The sequence below is a fragment of the Sabethes cyaneus genome, chromosome 3 (assembly GCF_943734655.1).
Source record: "Sabethes cyaneus chromosome 3, idSabCyanKW18_F2, whole genome shotgun sequence".
NCBI classification, from domain to species: domain Eukaryota; kingdom Metazoa; phylum Arthropoda; class Insecta; order Diptera; family Culicidae; genus Sabethes; species Sabethes cyaneus.
In genome coordinates, this window is record NC_071355.1 from 232,890,929 (window position 1) to 232,913,718 (window position 22,790).

At 38.3% G+C, this 22,790-nt stretch overlaps 1 protein-coding gene across 1 annotated transcript in view; it reads left to right on the forward strand.

Moving 5' to 3' along the window:
• Nucleotides 1-22,790, forward strand: part of LOC128744086 (uncharacterized) — a 219,769-nt gene that overhangs the window by 173,416 nt on the left and 23,563 nt on the right. The window contains exon 3 of the mRNA XM_053840860.1: nucleotides 18,126-18,217. Within this exon, the coding sequence (XP_053696835.1) occupies nucleotides 18,126-18,217 (92 nt within the window). The remainder of the gene's footprint in view (nucleotides 1-18,125; nucleotides 18,218-22,790) is intronic.

Sequence of the window (22,790 nt, forward strand, 5' to 3'; positions counted from 1 at the left end):
GGCTGCTCCACCGCACGCCTTCGCCGACATTTGGCCTTTTTGAATGCTGTATCGCCGGGGAGTCACCGTTTGAATGGGCTCCTGCCCTCCTCCTCGCAATCAGCAGTTAGCAATTCGTGAATTACGTGAGCACACACCTCCTTTCCGAAACAGAGTTAGCACAGTCGGGTACAGAAGCTGCCATAAGCATTAGAAGTCATGTTGATCGTCGACGATAAATGCTGACCCGGTGCGGCCCATTCAAGCGCAGCCGACAAATCGTGAATCGTGATAAATCATACTAAATTACAATATTTTAGACGTACATAACAGAATTAACGATCTTTTTTTCTCTGCATTTTCAGGTAAGTGCACACCACACGGGCGGTTGTCGTCAACAAAGTTTGAACCGTGGCTCTGGATCAAGCAAAACACAAGCGCATAAAGCGCGTCCTCTGTGTGAAATGTGCCAGTCAGTCGTGGCATCTCTAGCTCGGCATCACCAGCCGGAATAATAAATGGTTACTGTGTCCATGGAAATAAGCAACCTGAGCAAGGTGATGAGTTCAACGTAAAACCGTCGCCGCACATACACTCACACACACACACAGCCACACGGACACACGCGACTAGCTAGCGACGAGCAGTGCTTAGCGGGAAAATTACCCGGCTCAGCGAGGCGGTACAACAGCCTTGACTTTTCTCCGAGCTGTCTGCGGATTCGTACTTTTTTCTTTTCGTTTTTTTGCATGTTTCATCTTTCCTGTGCCCGTTGTAGATTGTTTTCTTTGATCTAGAAACATGTGGGAAGTGGGTACTATGCGCTTCCAGCGTTTCAAATGGCTTTGCGGTTATGGGAAAAATTTTCTGTGTCATTTTAGTGGAATGGTAATTTGGGCTGGAAAAAGTCCTTCGTATGAGTTTCATCAAAAGGTTAGGTTTCCAAGTATGAACAGAAGTAACATTGAATCAAGGCGAACGAATAGTAAATTATTCACTTGTCATGCAAGGAATGATATGTAATAATATTGCATTAAAAAATTCTCCTATTAGCTTAGTTAATCGAAAAGCGGTATGGATGAAATCAAAATACAATAAACTTAATTTTTGTCGTGCATGAATTTATTTGACGATCAGCACTGTTGGTATTAACACAGTCAAGGCGCCGCATTATGTATAATAAAAAGACGGATAAAGTGTAAACAATAAATTTGAGAATTACAGTTTAAACGGGCTTCTTGCGCAATATAACTGTGTACACGTCACCGCCTCCGGAGTGAAATTTTGTAGGACCGAAAATGAGGAAAACAACTCGCCATCGGTTAAGGAACTTTTGAAAGTTCCGAAACGTGTGCCAATAGCACGAAAAACAGTCAACAAGCACTGTAACGAGAGATCCAATTGCAAGATATACATATCTGGACGGGCGTAAAATTTATTTCATGGGCAATGCTTCGCGTCATCAGGCAGCTGCACAATGGGTGAAATATTTCAAACCTTGTGAAAGAGGTCTTCACAGAGTTATCAGAGAATACCAATTGAAATTTTCTTAATTTTCTCAAGCATTACTTGTTTTAAAAATGTATGACTTTTAAATCAATTATCGTAGAACAACAAATCACTTGTGTGCATCATAAAGGTTGAAATAGTAATGAATGACATGTTTTAATAATCTAACTTTAACTCGCTTGTGGCCTTTAAAAGGGCCTTTGGTTACAAATAACATTCAAGCCAAAGCACGTTCATCGCTAATACGACGTGCCATTCAAATGTCCTCCTTAGACATGATTGGCAACAGGAACGTAAGTTAGCGGCGTCGATTCACGATCTCATGCTCCGAGAAGGGTTTACTAGTTTATTTTCACAGCTTGCCGCTTGTTACATAGCAGAAAATATGGCACAAACGAAATTTCTGTTTTATTTGTATGAGAGTCCTTATCCTCCTACCACATGAGTGAGGGTCTCAAACTCTAAAAAAAATAAATTCATGCTTCCAAAACCCCCCACATGCCAAATTTGGTTTCATTTGCTTGTTTAGTTCTAGAGTTATGAGGAAATTTATATTTCATTTGTATGGGATCCCCCCTTCTTAAAGAAGGTAAAGGTCCTAATTCACCATAGACAAAAATTCCTGCCTCCAAAAACCCTTGCATCCCAAATTTGGTTCCATTTGCTTAATTAGTTCTCGAGTTATGAGGAAACTTGTTTTTCATTTGTATGGGAACCCCCGTTTCTTAGAAGGGGAAGGGGTCTCAGTACACCATAAAAAAAATCTTACCTCCAAAAACCCCCACATGCCAAATGTGGTTCCTTTTGCTTGATACGTTCTCGAGTTATGAGAAAATTTGTATGTTATTTGTATGGGAGCCCCCTTCTTAAGGAGGGGAGGGGTCTCAATTCACTGTAGAAAAAAAAATTGCCTCCTGAAACCCCCACATGCCGAATTTGGTTCCATTTGCTTTATTACCATCTGCCAGGGTGAGATTGTGCCAAAAAAGCATAGGTTTTTGTTCTCTTGCTTCTTATACACACAATTTAGCGATTAAGTTGATTGAAAGCCTGTCAATATATACTTCAATATTAAGTTAACAACTGCCAGAAAGATGGTGTAGTTACAATGAACATAGATAATATTGTAATTACACGAACTTTGGTTCAATCTCACTCCTTCTAGGGGGTGACATTGTACCAAAAACTTAAAATTGATTTAAATACCTAATAAATAAACAATAGCGTATCCAGTAGTGAACCAGACACAGGACGACCAAAAACAACGCACCTACAAATTATAATAAAACTTATGGACGAAAACTACTCGGGGGTCTACAACAACCAATTAAAAGTACGTGGTTTATAGACAGCTACCAAATATGTAGTAGCGTCTCCAGGCTTTAGAAAGGGGAAATGAAAGGTACGTATAATCTCAGAAGACTTATCTATTTAGTCAGTCAACAAAGTTAATTATTTACTTCGTTCGAGATACTGCAGCTAGAGGACATGTACAAAAATTACACCAATATAACAAAACTGCTGCAACTAACAGACAAATAACGCAAAAATTACATAAATTGTACGGAAAAGATAGTAAAGTGCTTCAAACCTCTTACAAGAAACCCAAAATGATAATTATTAATAACTAAATAAAAAAAATGATAACCAGAAATAATATAAAATAACAGAAAAGTGTAACAAAATAATAATAAATTGACATGTAAAGAAGATTCCCTGAAAAGGATAAAAAAATACACAATACAAAATTATACCAATTTAATTTTACAAATTAAACCAATTGTTTTTTTCAGTTAAAAACTAAATAAGTTTCAAATTAAATGTGTAAATTTTGAACTATGCCTTATCTTAAAAAACGCAACTTCTTGACAAACTTGATGCAGAAACGGTGCTAAAACTATCACAGCACAACAAAATGATACAAAAGTAACACAAAAATTATATTAAAATGGTACATAAATAACAATAACCAATTGGCAACAAAAAAAACAAGCAAAAATATTAAGCTATTATCATACAATAACCAAAATATATCACATGTAGTTGATTAACCATTTTCTTAAGATTCGAAACTATGAATCATACAGCTTCGTCAGCTTATCAGGTGTGCCTCAAGGATGCAATCTCGGGCCTCTGGTTTTTTCTATGTTTCTCAATGACGACTGTTTTGTTATACCAGCAGGATGCAGACTATTTTATGCCGACGATCTTAAAGTGTTTCTTGTGATACGATCCTTAGCAGACTATACTGAACTGCAACGATATCTGGATACTTTGATGGAATGGTGCTCCTATAATAAACTTACCCTTAGTATATCCAAATGCTATGCGCAGGGATGGTTGTATCACCACTTTGATTCAATTTTGATTCATTTGATAGTACCGTTTCAGCCGTCCAAAGTTTGACAAAGTTATGTATGCGACATTTGTAGAACTAATTATTATCTACACTTTTGTTGAATAAAGTTTTGCTGTATCTTTTGTATTTACGGTGCTACAATGAAACTATCAAAACAAAACTGGTTAGATAGTCCTTATATGTTATTGTAAAAATAAGCTCAATTTCATTAAACCCATTTTTACAGTTAACATACTTCTGTTCTTATACCTTAATTCCAATTATAACGATTTCAAGTGGAAACAAAATATAATTTGCTTTAACATTGGACGCATATCATTTCGCTTCCAATTCACTCATTGAATACTTTATTCATGTGTAGCACCACCCACCTAGAGACCGGTGGAAACTTATGCAGTTCTTTGCATTTTTAATGCACTTCACGAGTGTAATTCGCATAAATTTACGGTACCCATGGCTACCGGCGCGGGAGTCTACTGAGTAACAAAATTTCTCCACAGAAAGGAAATGATAGACGAGCACCATCACCATCACTGATATGGCTCGCTAGCATAGCTCGGCTCGGTAGGCCAATTCGAGCTCAACGAGCTTGATAAATTGGCTCCGTAACAACAAAAAAGCCCTCTGCTCTAGCTTTTCAGTATCTTTGAACATAACGAAACAGCTAGTGTATGTCTTGCTTGACTTTTGCAGAATGCAGAAGGTGGCACTGTTCCAAACAAGCGGCCTGATTTTACGTGGTCAACACGTTTCTTGAACTGGAGTGAGAAAATCCAAACCAGCCTCACTCACTGGTGGCGTATATTTGTCTTGTAGATTATATTGAAATTTACATATTCTAGGAGTTGTACCATAAAAATTTTACCACCACATGAAGAAGGTTTTAGTACCAGGCAAGTGCTACCAGCTAAGTACTCTTACCTAGGCTACCGTGTTCTGGTTCTGACACGCTTGAAGAGCAAAGTCTTACTAATGCCTTTTATAAGCCAGCTTCGTATAAAACCTTGGCTGGGTTCGACTACAAAATTATAATTGCTACACCTCGGACGTTGATCATTAGGGTAGGTATAAACGATTGAATCTTTTCTCAAATCTGTGACACTCAAAAACCTAAATCATTTTCAACAAGGTCATAACGATCCTTCATGCCCAAATAAAACCGGAATACATAGTAGCTAACGATTAATCATTTCGCACACAAGTCGGCACGGTGCCACCCATTATTGCGGTGCGAATTTTATTATTCACGTCAGACAATCCAACCTCAACTCGAACAGCACAGCCAACAAAGCGTTTCCACTAACTCCAAAACATAAAGTAAAACAGATTGAGCTGCTACAAACAATCCGTTACACATGTTTTAATTTGCTTCCCTCAGAAACGCTGCTAAGTGCTGCCGCCTCGTTTAGTAAGTCGGCCGAGCGAAAAAGTTCAACAAACCTGTCTTGCCATTCCTTGCTTACAGGCTAGATTCCGAAGTTTTCGGCAACTTCTACTCGGTTCAAGGTGAACGCTCTCGTTGCCACACTCCGTTTTGCAACGGGCTAACGGATTTGCATCGGCTTTAGGCTGGAGCTGGAGGAACTAAATATACAGCAATAAATTGTAGGGGAAAATCCAATAGAAGAACTACCTTATTCTTAATTTCATTACCTCACACTTGAATGAGTTAGTTTGTTAATGGACGAAAAAAAATACGAATGACATGAACAGACCGAAAGTCTTCTGTGTGCCAATTATGTGCTCGCTTAGCCATGAAATGCAATGCAATCTGTTCGTGAGAAAGTTCAAAGTCAGACCAACCTTAGCAGGAATGATTCATACACTCGTTTCAATTTGTATGTTATTTTTTTGCGCTGGAGCTTTTCCTGTGGTTTTCTGTCCAAAGTTTATTCGTACAAAATATCTACCTCAATTTTATTTCTGAAAACTTGGACGTTACGTCATTATCATTATATTTTAAAGGTAGACAATAGAAGACGTATAATAAAGGCACTTTGGCGCTATTTTTTCAGAACCCTTTTTTTGTGTTCCGTTACTATCAAACCTTTTTTTACTCGTTCATTATACGCCATTGTTGTAACAATCACCATAGTCCGGAGGGCCGAACCTCATCTCAACTTCATAACCACAGACGCTGATTAATATCACTATTTTTCTCGTTTATTTTCCATCGTTATCTGTCTTACACTGTACTGAACGACACCCAGGAAGATAACTCCATCTGATAAGTTAGATTCACACACAGGTGTGAAACGTTTTACATTATGTCAAAATCTTTACGAAAGCGCAAATGTTTTGTTAAAATAAATTACACTTGAAGATTGAAAACATTTCAACATTATTCAATCATGTTTTCTTGCATGTATCTGGGTCAACCCATATTTTTTGTTAGAGATTCTTAAAATAAATACGAAATTACATTCCTGTTAAGGATACGATGTAAAAGCGACATTTGTATCAAGTGAGCAAAATTTCACATGTGGTTTTACGTCTCGCCACCGGCCTCTCGTCCGGCTTTTTCATTTCTTGTAGGGGATTGAGAACAGCTTTCGATTAATTTACGTTTAATTACTGTACGAGCTAGTACACGGATTCGTTCTTAGCTTTTTTAACCTGTCTTCTGTGTAAAATAAATGGCTTTAAACGGATGAAACAAACGGCTCGAACGAGTTTTGAATGGTACTCGTGCGAAACTTAAATACACAAATTTATCACAAATTATATTTTGCTTAATCAGTCTTTGCCAGTCTGTGCGAAACTTATGTCACCAACATGAAAAATAAACTCGGTAATTTCCCTCAAGAAGAAGCAATGATAAAAATTGTGTTATTGAAACGAGCTATCCGCCTGAACGTGTTCCCTATCTGCCTATCCGTGAGTTGCAATCGTCAAGGCACGAAGTCATTTAAAATAACCTAAAATAACTCTTCAGACAGTATGTCAATTACATATATAAAGTAGATTTTCAAGAAAATTAAAATAACTCTTCAATAAAAATATATTTTTGTCAATACTGGAAAAAATCTCAGAAACCAATCATGCTATCCAATCCTTTCGAACGTCAAAGCAAACAGTGACTTGCCAAAAGAAAGTTATTATGTATTGATCGTTTTTTTTTGTCAGAATGCCAAAATTCTGCTAGAAACTAAAGTTAATTGATCGAACACAAAATTTAAACAACTTCAAAAATTGCAAAATTTTGATGGCGGGTTACTTGTAGCCGCTTACATTTCCAACTAGATGAGCCCGAATCTTACGATCCGGAAAATATAAATGTCTGTCAAGAAAACTGCGGATACATTCCATTTGCCGCTGTTTTCGAAGATGTGTAATCTGTGTATTAGTTCTTTGAGCATTATTTGCATGACGGCATGCAAAGTTCTTAAGTTTACAATAATATAAGATGTTTGTTCGATTTAATCGACGTTTTTCGGCGAAATAAGTATGAAGATTTAAATTACCAGTTAGTCCGGACGTTTCGAGCTACTACTGGTCTTCGCTCATCATCTGCGGACACTAAAACACTATATTAGGCACATTTACAACATAAAACATATTACAAATTCTTAACTTACACTTTTTCGTCCATACCAAAAATATGGTAGGAAAAGGCTCCAGAGAAAGCAACGTTTGCGTCCCACGGACTGGCAGTGGTTGATGAGTTCGTATATGTGGTATCTCTGGTCACCGCCGACAATAGTACGAGTAAGGAGATCCAACAATGTATTCAAGCTGGAGCCTACTTTTCCCTCCGCAAGATGCTTCGATCTGGAAGCATACGCCGCCGCACAAAGCTGACGATGTACAAAACGCTAATCAGACCGGTAGTCCTCTGCGGACTTGAGACAGTAACTTTGCTTACGGAGGACATACGTGCACTAGCCGTATTTGAACGAAAGGTGTTGCGGACTATTTGTGACGGAGTACAAACGGAAAGCGGAGAGTGGCGGAGGCGTATGAATTACGATCTACAGGCACAGCTTGGAAAGAGTCCCGTCGTACACCTGGCGAAAGTTGGGAGATTACGGTGGGCCGGCCACGTCGCAAGGATGCCGGACGACTGTGCAGTGAAATCCGTTCTCTTCAAGAACCCCACCGGCACCGGAAATAATTTTCTTTTCTTATTTGACATTTAGATGCTACTTTTGGTAGCTCTGCTTTTGATTCGAGACTCTTCCCTCTTTTTGGCGATTCTAAGCGTATAATTTGCCAATTTAATGTTAATGATTTCTGTTTTAAATCTTTGTTTTCTTCTGGTTTATTGTTTTCTGTTATCTATTTTTGTTTACCATATTTTTATGTCTTATTTTGTCTCCTGATCTTTATTTTTCTTTTTTTCAATTTTGTCTTTTCTGTTGTTTTGAATTTGTTTTTTGATGATCTTTTTTTGTTTTTTTATTCTGTCTTCCGCTTTCTGTCTCTTGTATTCTGTATGCAGTTCTATTTTTTCTTTTTCCTGTTTTCAATTTCTGTTTTTTAACCTTTCTGTTACCTGTTTACTCTTTCCTGTTTACTTTGTATTGGTTACTCTTTACTCGTTACTCGTTATTGTATACTTTTCACGTTGTACTCTTTAATTCCTACCGTTTTCCGCTTTATGTTTTATTACTATGTTTTCTGTTTTCTTGTCTTTGTCTTATCTTTTAAAATAATTTTCATATATTCCGGTGCATTTTTGCATCGCTTATTTTTCGCACCAAGGATAATAGCTGAAACAGTTTTCACGCTTCTTATTTCTCTCTGTCTTTGTGCGAAAGCAAATCGTGGTCGAAATGCCCAGTTAATTTACGTGTAACATTTATAGGTACTAAAAAAACAGGTGATAGCCCGCTGTAGGCTAGATTTAAATTAAACCTTACCTGAATCACTTCGATCTTCAACGAATGATACTTTCTGGGAAATCGTTTAATTTCGTGGGAAATATTGACCTATTCAACTATTCCGTAAGTAAATAAGATATATAAAAGATTCGAATAGCACAATGATAATTATCAAATAGTTTCATTTGTAATTAGTAATTAACTGTGAAATGCCTCTTAATGGTAAGGTTTTTTACAGCACAGCATCCGCCCAGTGACCGCTATTTGCAAAGCATGTACTAACAATTTGGTTCAATTTTAATACAACCATTAAAACCCAATGCGCGGCCAAACCAATCCTCAAGCAACGATTTTATGAATTACACTACGTATTCTACACTACTGAAATCATAAAAATAAAAGTTTCACTCATTCAGTTGTTTCGTTTAAAACTCGGTTTATAGTCTGTTAGTACACAATGCCAGGGCTAACTAAGAGAGATCTGGAAAGGTTATTTCAACTGCCCGATCATTAAAGGTTGTATTTTGTTTTTTTATTATTTCAAATAGATGATATTCAATACGTAATTATGTTGTAGTTTTATTCGAGCCATGCCTTCGGCGGCGGTTTTCTAGGCATTGAAATAATATATCTGCCCGTTGATGATAGGAATTTTATACACGTACTTTCTCTTTTATGCGAAGGTTTCGAATATTCCAGCAGATTTGCTATGAATAGAGTGTACAGTTAAATTTAATGATCTATGATAGCATTCTAATATGCGTTGGAAAGTCTGTCAACTAAAAATCAGTAAATCAGTGAAAATTATGACATTTCAAGCAATACATGACAATACAAAATATCACCTTCAATTCCTGCAAACGTTCTTCCTTTGTGTCTAAAAAATTTAAGCTTAAGCTAAAGACAATTTTTTTTACAAAATTTTCCATGGTAGCAAAATATTTTGTAAAACCAAATTCAAGGGAAAGCTTTGCTGAATTGTTAAGTACAATATTTTTGTGTTTTCATAAAAAATATTTGAGAAATTTGTAAAAAATTTCATAGTCTGGAAAAATCCTATTTTCTCGATCTCGAAATTTTTAAATACTTAACTATACCCGTGTACGAAAGTTCATGGAATGCTGCAACTCTTCAGACCAAATCTAAAATGATTCATATTTCGAAGAAGTCCCCAGACAGGAGAAACACAATTTGTAATTTGAGGCTCAGTCACAAGTTCTGAATCGTGTCCGATGGGCCATTGCAGCGTAACCAATCAAAACAATATTGAAAAACCAGGGTCTGACCGTCCACAAGCTTCTCAGGTCGTAGAAGAGTGATAAATGATAATGAGTTGAGCAACGAGTAGGTAGTAGGCAGACAGCTAAAGCAAACGTGACAAGTGCCGAACCATCCGTCATTCTCGTACAAAAAAACCACTCACGCTTCTGTGTATAAATTCGCACCGAGATGCTATGTATGAAACTGGTAGATTAAACTAGCCGAGCAAAAGTAAAGTTGTTTGTTTTAGAAATTTATCACTTAGCCAATGTGGTGGTTGGTGACCTTGCTGCATATTTAATCCTCTATAAACCGCCCACCGAACTAATGCAATTAATAAAGCTTCGTAGTTCGTTCGGGGGAGGCAGAGGGACCGCATGCAGGATTGTAATCACGGACGAGGAGATTGCGGGAAATGAGCTGCTGCACGAGCTCCAGTGCTCGGGTGCACGATTTTGTTTCCGCTTGTCAGAATATGTTTCAAAAGTTCGCAGCCACTTCAGCGGTTTTTGATGGCTTAATTCTCGAGTGTCAGGAGATTTAGATTGAGAATGACAGCTGCATTCGGTTAGAGGGCGTCGGCTGTAGGCGTGAATGTGGATAGTTGTTTAAACATTAATTACGGAGGCTAATCGGTGACAGTAGTATGTTGACGATTAATTCATTTTGTACAGAGTGGTCCAATTGGTATCTATTTACTATTTGCTAAGGCATAAAATTAAACAACCTATCCTACAAAGTAACTGACTCATAACTGAAATCGAGAAAGTCGTACAAAAATGAGTCCGTTTCCGATGGGCGAGGAAATTGTCATATTAAAAAATTGTTATTTCTGTGCTTCTCCTGTCGCTCGATGTATACCAAAACATGGCAGCCCTTAATTAGCAATGGCTTGTGGACTACGTGCCACTTGACCTGAAATGCGACATAAATTTATCTGCAACTTTACGTGGTTTGTTAGACAGAAATTTACACCCAAAGAAGATCCGGCGGTTGGGTTGATAGCTTCCGGATTTCGTGACGTTAAGAACGAAGCAAACGTTCAGAATTCTTAATGAGAAAGTGTTTGAATAGAGGAAGAAGGCTCGCTGCATATTCAAAGCAAAACGAACTAACGGAGACTATCCACGATTAGTATACTAATCAAATTACCTCCTCATAAACCTTTGGGGAAACAGTGAAGTTATGAAGTTGAGCGACCAATAAATGCGTTTCCGCTGCGATGGCCGCATAATGTTCACTTTGTTTGTTGGGTTGGGTGGCATTCCTACATATATGGCACTGCGTAATTAAGTTATTAACAGCACTCTCAGAATTTTTATCATCACCATCATTCCAGCACTGATGTCGATATTGCAACAGAATTTGCAAACAGTTCATGTACCATGAAACCAAGCTGCAGCGAGCTTTAATTCTCGGTAAAAAATTTTTCGTTTGAGCTCCATTGAGCTACATATAACTCCAAGTGAATGGTCACCGTACTTTTCAACAGAACTCTTTGTACTGTTTCGAAATAAAGCTGACTATTTGCTTTTAATATTTTGTGGGGCTTTTGTTATTAATTCCTAAATCTTAGTACAAGTGAATTGATTCACGTTTCTGCGAAATTAATTCTAAATAAATATTGTTACGCGATTTAGCACAAACCAAATATTAAAATAAATCAATTATTTTTTAATTACTACTTATTAGGTCGTCTCCTATTCTGTGATGATTACTGAACGTTCATTTGACTGATTTCCGAAGCTAATAATTATAAACGGATTTCACTAGGAAACATGACGTTACTCATATTTCAAACTTTGTTGCCAGCACGAAGAACGGCGCGGAACTAGCAACAAAAGCCCACGTTAAATTCCAATCTATTTACTATGTCAGCTTCCATTAGCGGAAAACAGTCATTTAAAATTATTTATTGGATTTTAAAACGCCAATAATCAAATGGAATATCGCGCGTTAATATCCGTGATATTGGTCACACTCCAACCAATCGGTGCGGTGTCCCTACAAGCCCCCGCACGGTTTAACCGCGTTCTACCCGGAGATCTTGTATACCACTCGTCAATAACCAATCATTCGAATGTTCGAGTGGAAATCGTACATGCAAATCGTAAACCAGAACCAGAAGTGGTGGGCGTGTTCCGACATCATCGCCACCGCCGCCGTTGTCATCATCCAATATTACACCTTCATCCGGCAGGCAGAAGACCGTCCCAGCCCAGCCGAGGCCCGGTCGGTCCTTTCGACAACAATCGGTGGCTTATCTTGCACTTGACGTAGAACAGAACTTCATCCATATTCAATCGGGCAACGTGTGAATTTGCAGAGGTGGTCCATATATTCCGCGTACCGAACTGAGAAAACGAAGTGCGGTCTGCCCGCTACGGGTTTCGACGGGGGCTATGAATTTGAACAGCAATTTAATCAAAATCAATTCACATTCAGAATCGTAAAAAGTATACGCGATGACAGTAAGCGTCTCTTCGACTTCATTTCAGCAAACTGAATCGGCGCTTCAGCGGTATAAACATGTACGTCGACTCAATTTGCTGGAGGCAAAATTCCATTAAATTCCAACTGTAAAGCTAGATGTGATGGGATGTTCCGGATACTGTGTGATGTCATAATTTTATATGAATTGTAAATTGCTATCGAACAATTGTAAAAAACCATTCTTGAAAAAAAGAAACGCCATGCGCCTTCATTGCATCATCACAGCTTAATTTTTTCACAACAAATATGACAAAATTCAATATTTTTGCAGCCATAAAAAATTAAGTTTCAATCCAATATTTTTCAAAAAAAAAAGGAACATTAAAATACTGGTGATCGAGTTGGTGCGAAATCCGTCAACAGCATTTTCTAGTAACAACTACAATTCAGCGAAATGTGCAATTCTATAAAAAGCATGAGGCTTCAACAACATTCCTTCCAAGAGAGCTATAAGAGTCACCCTATTCTACGGTTCACCAATCAGTGCTCCAGAGCTGGCTTTCCTGTCGTTCTGGGCTGTACGGAGCTAAACCCCAATCGCTGATGTTTATTAGATGGTAGGTGTCTGAATATTAAAAGCACAAAGACCGCGATTGGCTGGCTGGCTAGCTGCATTCTAAACGGCGTGCGACGACGACGGGCGATGCGGAAGAAGCTATTTAAGGTATTTTACAGCTGAAATGGTTCGGTGATGTGGTGTGGTGCTTTGATTCTGCCACGTAATGTTGCACTTTTGCTGGAACTCTGTGTGTGACTATTCAGCGTGATTTTTCCGCCTTGTGCTGCCGCCACTCCGGCCGGTGGTGCAGCGAATCGCAAAATTTAATTGAATCCGCTCGAAAACAATACGGTGTGTGATCAAAACCGGGAACCTCGTCGGGTGGTCTCCGTACCGAAAAGTGCATGCATGGCGGCTTTTTCGAAGCATTGGCCTTGAAAATGAAATGAATTTTTAATCCAAATTTTACTATAGTCGGTTGGATGCGTCTATAATAGGGTATCGTAAAATGCAGGCTTTCGTTTTCAGAGCCCATATTTAGGAGTTGACGATGAAAATATAATTAAAATTAGTCGAGAGGAAAAGTTGGCTTTCAGAGCTGTACTTTTAGAGTTTCAATGGGAGCATATGAAGTGTTATGATTTAGTGCTCTTCACCGTGAAGCAAATGCTCCGTATGGTTCGTTTTTAATTTTTTTTACACATTTGAATTTAATTAATTTTTCCCGCATCAAAACCTTCAGCACTGCATGACTTAATACGATCTGCTTTCTTACACCACTAAATAACAATGCATTTGTGCAATTGTTCTTAACTTTCAACTGGCTATATAATTTTTGAACTTATTTTACTTATATTTCACTTTTTCGGCGACAATCCGCTTATCGAGTCAGTTCCGAATTTAGGAGCTGTCTCCATGTTTGTCGGTCTTGAGCAATCGCCCCTTACACGATGTTCTTGCATCCTCGTCAGCAACGCTCATCCAACGGGTACGAGGTCTGACTCGAAATCGTCGGCCTCTGTTGAGTTCTCTACTGAATATTATTTTCGCTAGACTCTCATCCAGCAGCCTTGCTACGTGGCCAGCCAACTGTAACCTACCGTGTTTTAGTCGCTTCGCAATATCCGCATCTTTGCATTTATATATAAATAATAACAGACCGAAAAAATAATTCTCACATTCGACGTAAACTGGAGTCTGATTTATTTTTCCATTAAATGAAACGCAAATAGCCTAAACCGTTTTTAAAGATATATTTTTACATCAAACCAAACGTAATCAATAAGTCGGTAAGTGAAATAACACGTAATTTTATATGATTTGCAATGTTCCATTTATGTGCATGTCAAAAGACGTAAAATTACAAGATTTTTTCGAAGTGACTGCTCCACGCTTCTTTTTATAATATGCCAAGAATTGATCGCCGGATCTTACGCACGGAAACGTCAGCAATTCGTAGATGTCTTTCAACGTCCACGCTTCGTTGCCCTAGAGTACCTCCGAGAGAATTAGCATCTTATATAGTTTCGAGTTTTGTAGGAAGTTGCAGGCTACGGTACCTCACCTAGCTACATAACCCATAGAACACCCTGTTGGCAGCCGCTATTTGCCTTATTACTTCATGCCTTACATCGTTGATACATGTCACTTACGTACCAAGGTTAACAAATTTGTCGACCACTTCAAAAGTATCTCCATCTATCACCATCGCAGCTTGAACTCCCTAAGGGCTACCACGCTCCCTGCCAGCCACTAGATTGTTTGCTTCAAACAATCTAACGTGACAAACGAGTCTGACGTCTCGCCCACTAATTCTGATGCCAACCATCAAGTTTAGCATGTATCAGCCTAAACAGTTTTGTAGGAAAACCATTTCGTTTAACGTTTAACTGAATCGTACGCCGCCTGAAAGTCTATATACAAATGGTGAGTCTGCAAGTGGAATTCTGGGAATTTAACGAGAATTTGGTCCGTCTTGTAGCCTCAAATAGGGCATTTGAGACCAGCCAACCAGTTCATAGGTCGCTCCTCCTCAGCCCACAACTTTAGTATAATAATATAGCCGTTCGCTCCCGACTTTCAAAAGTTCGGCGGGGAAGCCGTCGTTTTCAGCTGCTTTGCCGTTTTTCAGCTCTCAAGCTGTTCCCTTAACCTCGTCCAAAGTTGATGGGTCCACAGCTTGTCCATCATCATCAATCCGGTTATCCTGTTTCTGTTGATAGCTTCATTCTTGTTCACCATTCAACACCTGGCCACCTCCGATCTTTCGGTAATCAGGTTTCCCTCTTTGTCGTTGCATATAACAGAAGTTGACACGATCCGGCTCTTCATTCCGTTGATCGTTTCAAACAAACTTCTCGTATCGTGTCTCTCGAAATGATGCTCCGTCTTCGCAAAAACGCTATCCCAGGGCTGGCGATTCTTACGATGGTGAAATCTCTTTTCGACAGCTCTAGCTTTTCGGTATTTTTTTTCGAGATCTCCTATTTTCTTCAAAACGCCAAGGGAAATCAAATTATCACGTCTAGAGTAAGAAAATCTAGAGGTCTAGAATTGTTTAAATATTGTTTCCGTTCACCAGCTTACGCAATTTCACGAATATTTCGGCTCATTTTGATGATATTTAAAAAAATGTACATTCGGCATATGTTATTTTTAATACTTCAAAACTTGATTCAGTGTTGCGAAGCCCACACTCGTGTGGTCTAATTTTCTCACACACGCGCACTCGTTCTAACGAACTGACCGGTATAAGCATCCCATACGGATCGATCTTATTTATCCATGCTCTGCGAAGAGTTTATGCGAGTGTGTATTTAGATAACAGCCACGGTCGTCACTCGTGAGTGCTCGTACTCCCACCCGCATATGGAATCGAGGGCGTAAGATGGAAAGAAAAGACAAAGTAATGCAAAATCTGTATCCCATTGTAAGGCTGTGCGAGATTTCGTGTTTACCGAAATTTAACGAAATCGTGCGAAATTTACCCTAGATTTTATGCTTTGCCTCCATTAAATTATAGTTAACGCTATGGTAGATCTCGCACAGCCTTATCCCAGTGTACCGCTAGTCATCACGGGCATCTGGCTGCTCACGAGTTGTTTGCCTCGTGAGCAAGTTATGCAGAAAGTTGCTACGAGGTTGTGTGTTCGCGACCCGGATGACCCAAAAATATTCGCACTGAATCCTTGGGATTTCTCGCATTGGAATCGTGCCGTGCTTTAGAACCAAGGTCCAACATGCGAATCCTCAGGATTCCTATAACTCGGTTAAGGATTCCCTTCACTCTGGAATTAAAATCCTCGGGATTCTGAAAACATCTCCTGTGTGTTTAAGTAAAGGGAGTGTGTAGGTAGCATAATGTCTGCACACAGCAACGGCGGCAGTTTGTGGTACGCGTAAGCGCTGGATGCTATGCTTCTCATATTCGCTCACACAGTCATCGTTTACTTCTTGCTCGAAGAGAGAGAAATAAAAGGTGAGAATAATAATGACAGTGAAAAAAATAGTGCGAGTGAGCAACGTAGTGTGTTAGAGATATAGAGAGAGAATATAATGAAACACAGAAAAATAATGACTAAGAGAGGAGAGAGAAAGAGAAATAGTGTGAGAAGAGAGAGAGATAAAATAGTGTGAGAAGAGAGAGATAAAAATAGTGTGAGAAGAGAGAGATAAAAATAGTGTGAGAAGAGAGAGATAAAAATAATGTGAGAAGAGAGAGATAAAAATAGTGTGAGAAAAGAGAGAAAAAGTGTGTGTGTGTGTGTGTGTGTGTGTGAGAGAGAGAGAGAGAGAGAGAGAGAGAGAGAGAGAGAGAGAGAGAGAGATAGCGGAAAACAGAAAGACAGAAATTCACAGAGAGAGAGAGCCAAAGGAACGTAACTAAAGAAATAGAGAGAACATCACGCAGGAAGTCACAGAGAGTCAGAGAAAGTCAGCAGGACAATGAAAGATAGACAGGCAGAGAAACTGAAAGAAAGATTGTCTATCTCCGTCCAACTGCCTGAGACAGCCAAACACCATTCAGCCAGGCAAAAAACAAACTGAGACAGATATTAAGACATGCATACAGACAGCTACAGAAAGATAGGCGGACGGCGACAGAAATGGGACGGAAAGGCCAGTGAGAAAGATCTACATATTTGATTTAATTGTAGCAACTCTTCAAAGCACATTGCCAATAGATTCTAAAAGATGAAATCCGGAGTAAAATATACTTGATGGCTTAAATCCACACTCTGGATAAATTCAGCGAAGAGATAAGGGAACACCAGTGCGGATGCATGTCGTTCGAAAAATTACGCGATTGATTTTGTGGTAACTGATGGTTGCATTATGCGCTCCACCCAGTCACTTCGATTTGCATTCAATCGTCTGTGATGGTGCGGTGCGGTGAAATGCTTCGTGGAGCTGAAGTCTTTAATTGACTTTCAAGTCGTTCATTCTTCAGTTTGCTCCTTTGCCGAAGGCTTTGCAGATTAAATTTCCTTACGATGCAATTTGTTTGCGAGCTCTTATTGTCAGTGAGTGCATCCACAATTTGTTACCAATTTCAAAAGGCATTCAGTACCATCCTTTCACGGCGTAGTAAAAAGTAAAATGGTAAAAGGTTGTACTGCTACCGTAGCTTTCATGTATTATGCGCCCTATTCAAGTAAGTCACAAAGCTGGCACGAAAAACGATGTGTGCTCGTGTGCTGCTCTCCGACCCAGCAGCCACGAACGAACTTCAAGGCAATCTACAAGGAAAACGCCCTGAAACCCACAGATGCTTGTGTGTTTTAATATCTTGTGGTGTTTTGGGTGGTAACATTACTTATTATAAAGTACCACAGCCATGGTACAGCCAACCCTCCGTGCGTTTCAATTAATCTCTGTTCTCTAACCCTTATCCAATTTAATGATATATAACTGTTTTATGAGTACTAATATGTCTCATACTAACATGCAAAATCATGTCCCGAAACTAGAAATGAGCGACCTTTCGCTCGTAAACATATACTTGTTTTATGTTTGCACCAAACATTTCGGTGACATAATGAAACAGATACAATCTGTAATTTAAAACATGATTAGGTACATACTTTTCAACCGGTTATTTTCCTTTCACCTTATTTACTCCAACAATCTGCAAACACTCCTCCTAATTTAATTTTATTTTTCTTCTACTAATTCAATTTCATATTTATTTTCACTTTCACAGATAAAGTTAAAAAAGATCCTTGGACTAACAGTGTGCAGCAACGCAGGCTTAGATGTCTCTTCGACGACTGGTGTCTTGGCCTATCCAGCAGGGTAAGTTTAATTTCTGTACCAATATATCTAACTAAACTAAAATTTTTGTGTTTATTGGAATATTTTATGCGCACATGTCCTCAGTTTTACGAGTTTTGTTTTCATTACATCCGTTGGTGCAACTTCATCGGCATTCAATATTTCTACTTTTCTTCTTTTTAACGACAAATTGTATGGCCATATATCTCGAACGAAGCTCGCTTCATTTGTCGCAACTTCAGGCCATGACATTTGTCAGACCGACAGTCAGTCAGTCAGTCAGTCATAAACAGTGCAGCGCATTGACTCTCACTTTCAGTTAAAAGAAGAATGCAAAATCAGTGAAATGGCGATAAAAGTTAATTTGAATTTGCTCACGTATCATACTTTCGATCGTTACTAAACTCACTAACCCGGAACCTACATGCAATAATACAGTTAATTTCACCATAAATTTTGATGACTTGTTATGTACTGACACTGAAAAACGATGTCGGTTAATTAAAATTGACAGTACATGAAGTTGTGACCTTGTCCGTATCTAACTATTTTTTTGCTATTCACCTCACATCCATTAGACGATTTCACATCAAGATTTTACGATAAAGCTCAACCCATAAGCCTCAAAGCACAAAGCCCCTGGCCAGCGAAAGGGAAATTTTTTACTGCAATTGCACTTCGTACAGTAAAACACACTTCAAGATGACCATATGTAACAACATATGGTATGAGCATCACAGAAGAAAGGCTACGAAAAAGTTCACACTCGTGAAAACTAGAGCCATGCAAATCGGTTACAGAAGGCACCGAATTCAGGTTATGAGCTTTGATCGTTCATCCGTATAAGAGCCTATCGAATCGACACTACACGCAAACAGTTGTGGTTTTCATGAGTGCGTGGCTAATTTACGATTTTGCTCAACTTGGTGAAAGATAGAGGACGTAAACAGTGCAGTTTCCACAAAAAATCCACATAAGTGCTGCTAAGCTTCGAGCTGATTGGCCCGAAATGCATCAGGGCACCGTCTCCAGTCGCATTAGATGATCGTAACGTTTTTTAGTGCGATAGCTCTTAACGAATCCTCAATTACCAATTTATTATGTGCAAGGGTTTCGCGTCGCGTCATAGACGAGTGACGTTCGGCTAGGTCAGCATCATCGGCGGGGCGGCATGAAAGCGCGCGCGTTTAGTTCCCCGTTCATTTCGATTGGTCACGAATTGGTTGAATAATACTTGCACGATCACTCCGGGTCGGTCATTGTTGTTTTGCGCCCATCTAGCAAGCAAACATGCGTTTAAGTTTCGACACTACACCACGGATGATAGTGCGATTCATACCGGAATTCGGTCAGCCAGCAGCAGCAGCAACAGCAGCAACAACAGATGGTCCTTGTCTGATCAACGATAATCATCGTCAATGGGTTTGCCTCTTTTTTATCAAGCCGCTGACAAAGTTGAAAAGCGTGATGATCGAATTTTCTGCGGAAAATCTTGACATGGTTTGTGAATGATGGAATGGAGACAAGTTACGAACGAATATTTTGGACTTGTTATCTAATTTTTTTAAATCAAAATTTTAAAAATTCAAGTCATGCATTGAGTAGCGACTGTCATTCTTGCCTAGGCCTTTAAATTCATTTGGCTTTCTTTCTAGGCTTACCGGCCAGGTACGACGTATTAATGTAGTAAGCAGTAAAAAAGTAGAAATGCAAATATCTGAGGCGGTTCTGGAAGCCCTGTCTTGAAATAAATTACATAGTTTCAAATGAGAATGCCAAAAACCTTTCAATCTTTTTTCGAAATATCGTTTTGCAGTTTCTTCATAATTTTACAAAAGCTTTGCAAAGGCTGCTGCATCTTGTAAGTGTATTCATAAAACACTTTTCAAACTACTTTGTCTTAAAAACTGAAAGCAAATGTAACAACAAAATGATATGATAACGTACCAATCAATATCTAGCAATCTAACAGTCTCTAACTAATCTAACTAATTAAATTAGGTTTTATTGCACTCCTATTGCTCTTATTGCCATTTTTATTGTCAATTTCGGCCCCCAAAACTATTACAGGTGTGTTATTAAAACTCATCATTCGCTTTATAAACGAACACACCTCTTGTATCTATAACAAGTAAAACGAATGGATGAAAGTTTTGGAAAAAAGCTACTTATAACGCCCGGAATTATAAATTATGGTTCAACACTTGTTATGAAGTAGGTATGTGTATAACTTCAAGAACCTCTTCAGTACTTGTTTTAGTGTATATCGATAAAAACATAAGCAGCTGCTTTAGTATGGACTTGCTTCGTCCTATGTGTTTTGGCGTGTTGTTTTGTCACTGTTGTATAGGATAATTAGTTTTTTACTAGGATTCAATAAAACGAGTCATAGAAACTTCCTCAAGCGTGCCTTAAAACTGGAATTATTACTGATTCAGATTTCTGAATGATAACAAACAAAATAAACAAGCAAAACAAAATAATTTTTTCCTATCTTTCTTCCTTTATTCCTCCCTTCTTTTTCCCCTTTCTTCTTTGCTTAATTCCTAGCGCAATTTTAATAAATGGAAAAATAATAATCAATATTTACAATTCAATGAATGCTGGAAATCTAGGTTACTATTTCTTTTATGGTACTCTTTTTCAATGAACATTAAGATTTGATTATAGGGTAAGAAACCGATTAATCATGGGTCGCCTATTTAAATCCGCTTTAAATGAGCCTAAAATGCAGTATTTTATTTTGGAAAGGGATGAAGTGTCTGATGCGGATAATGATCAATTGGATGAACTGGAAAATTTCGATATAGGCCAAAAATTTGCAAATATTGCACTAAAGCAAAGCAAAGCCTAGGTGCTACATTCCGTTATCGAAACTTGACCTTCTGATTTTATACGATAGTCTTCGCAGCCAGCTGTTAGAGTGCAGGACAATTGCAGGGCCAGTTGCTACGATCCTATTGGCTCCAACAGCCTCTCCCAGGCGAGATTATTGCACTATGTACAGCTAATTTAAGACAAATGGAACGGAAAACTAAAACCTTTTAATAACACTCTAATGATTGAGATTTAACCATATACGTAGAAGGATTGTTTTTCGTTAGATGTGTTCCTTTATCACCCCCTGAAATATTTGCACTAAGCTACCTAACACGCTATACTGGGTTGTGCAATGGCAAGTTGGGCTCGCACCCATGCTCGTTCAGTTGGTACCCGAATGTTTTACTCACTAAACTACTGCCACTCGTTTTATTATGTTGTTTAATAACTAGTTTTAATTTACCCTCCCAATTCTATCATCCCCGTATATGCACCACACACTTTCCATAGGACACTTTTATTTTGTTTAATTATAGTCACTTTAACAGCTTGGGTTATTCGTGACTTCTACGGGGTTGGGAATTGAACCCGGGTCCTCGGCGTGGTTGCTAACCACTACACCGGGATTGACCCCGGTAGGAGGACACTATTATTTTTGTATGACTGTAAAATATTCGGGTACCAACCGAAAGAACATGGGTGCGATCCCCACCTGCCATTGCACAACCCAGTATACTTTATATTTACAATTTATCATTCTTCGCATCAGGCACTTCCTCCCTTTCCAAAATAGTTTACCTCACGACCGCGTATAGTTATATCCAGATAAATAAAAATGAAAAAAATCTGTATTTTGTTCATATTTTCGGTATCTTTCGATAAGAACATCATATTGAATCATCTAACCCTGTAATATATATTCATTCATAGTCTCATAGTCATATAATCCATCAAACACAGTTTACTGTGTTTTCAGCAAGAAATATGATGAATTAATAATTGTTGTCAAAAAACGGGCACTTTTTCAACTGCTAAAGAGAATCAGACTGATTAAAATTAGTTCCACCACCTCTATTTTTAATGTAAAAAATCAGAAGTTTAGCTTAATAGTACTGACTTTAAGTGCTAACAGCTTGAATTAAAGTTACCAAGAAGGTTGGTATGTTGGTATCTCTCATTTAGTCAACCCATCGCTTATAATAAGATAAAACAATCAGTGATCCGCTTAGACTGCTTAAAATAGGTTCCCTGACTTTTTTTTTGACTAAATTCATGTGTATTTCTTGTTTCGTTTGTTTTTGTTTCTTACAATCTATACATTTTTAAGTGCTTAGTATCAAAATATTGCTACTCATCTTCGTTATATTTCGTGCTTTTTCCGTTGACTTTGATTAATTAACCTATTAAAATTAATATTATAGGTTCCCTGTCCCATATGTTACTTTTTATACAAAAAAATGGGTATAAAGTGAAAAGTATATGCCGCTTTTCTTGCCCCTAACGAACAACAATACGTTTTTATTACATTGCTATTTTTCTAAAGCTTTTTACTTCAGAGACATCAAGTTTAAGTTTATATGGTTGAAAGCTTAAAAATTTCAAACCTGAAAACCTGCCTGTCATCATTTTTGCCTTGAGATCCTTTTTTTTGGGAATTGATTTTGAACGATTGATCCAATTTCAATGATCATGCAATCTTGCATCTTGCAATTTTACTTGAGATTGAGCTGTTTAGGCAAAACATTGCACAGAGGGCTAAAACGACCAAAACAGT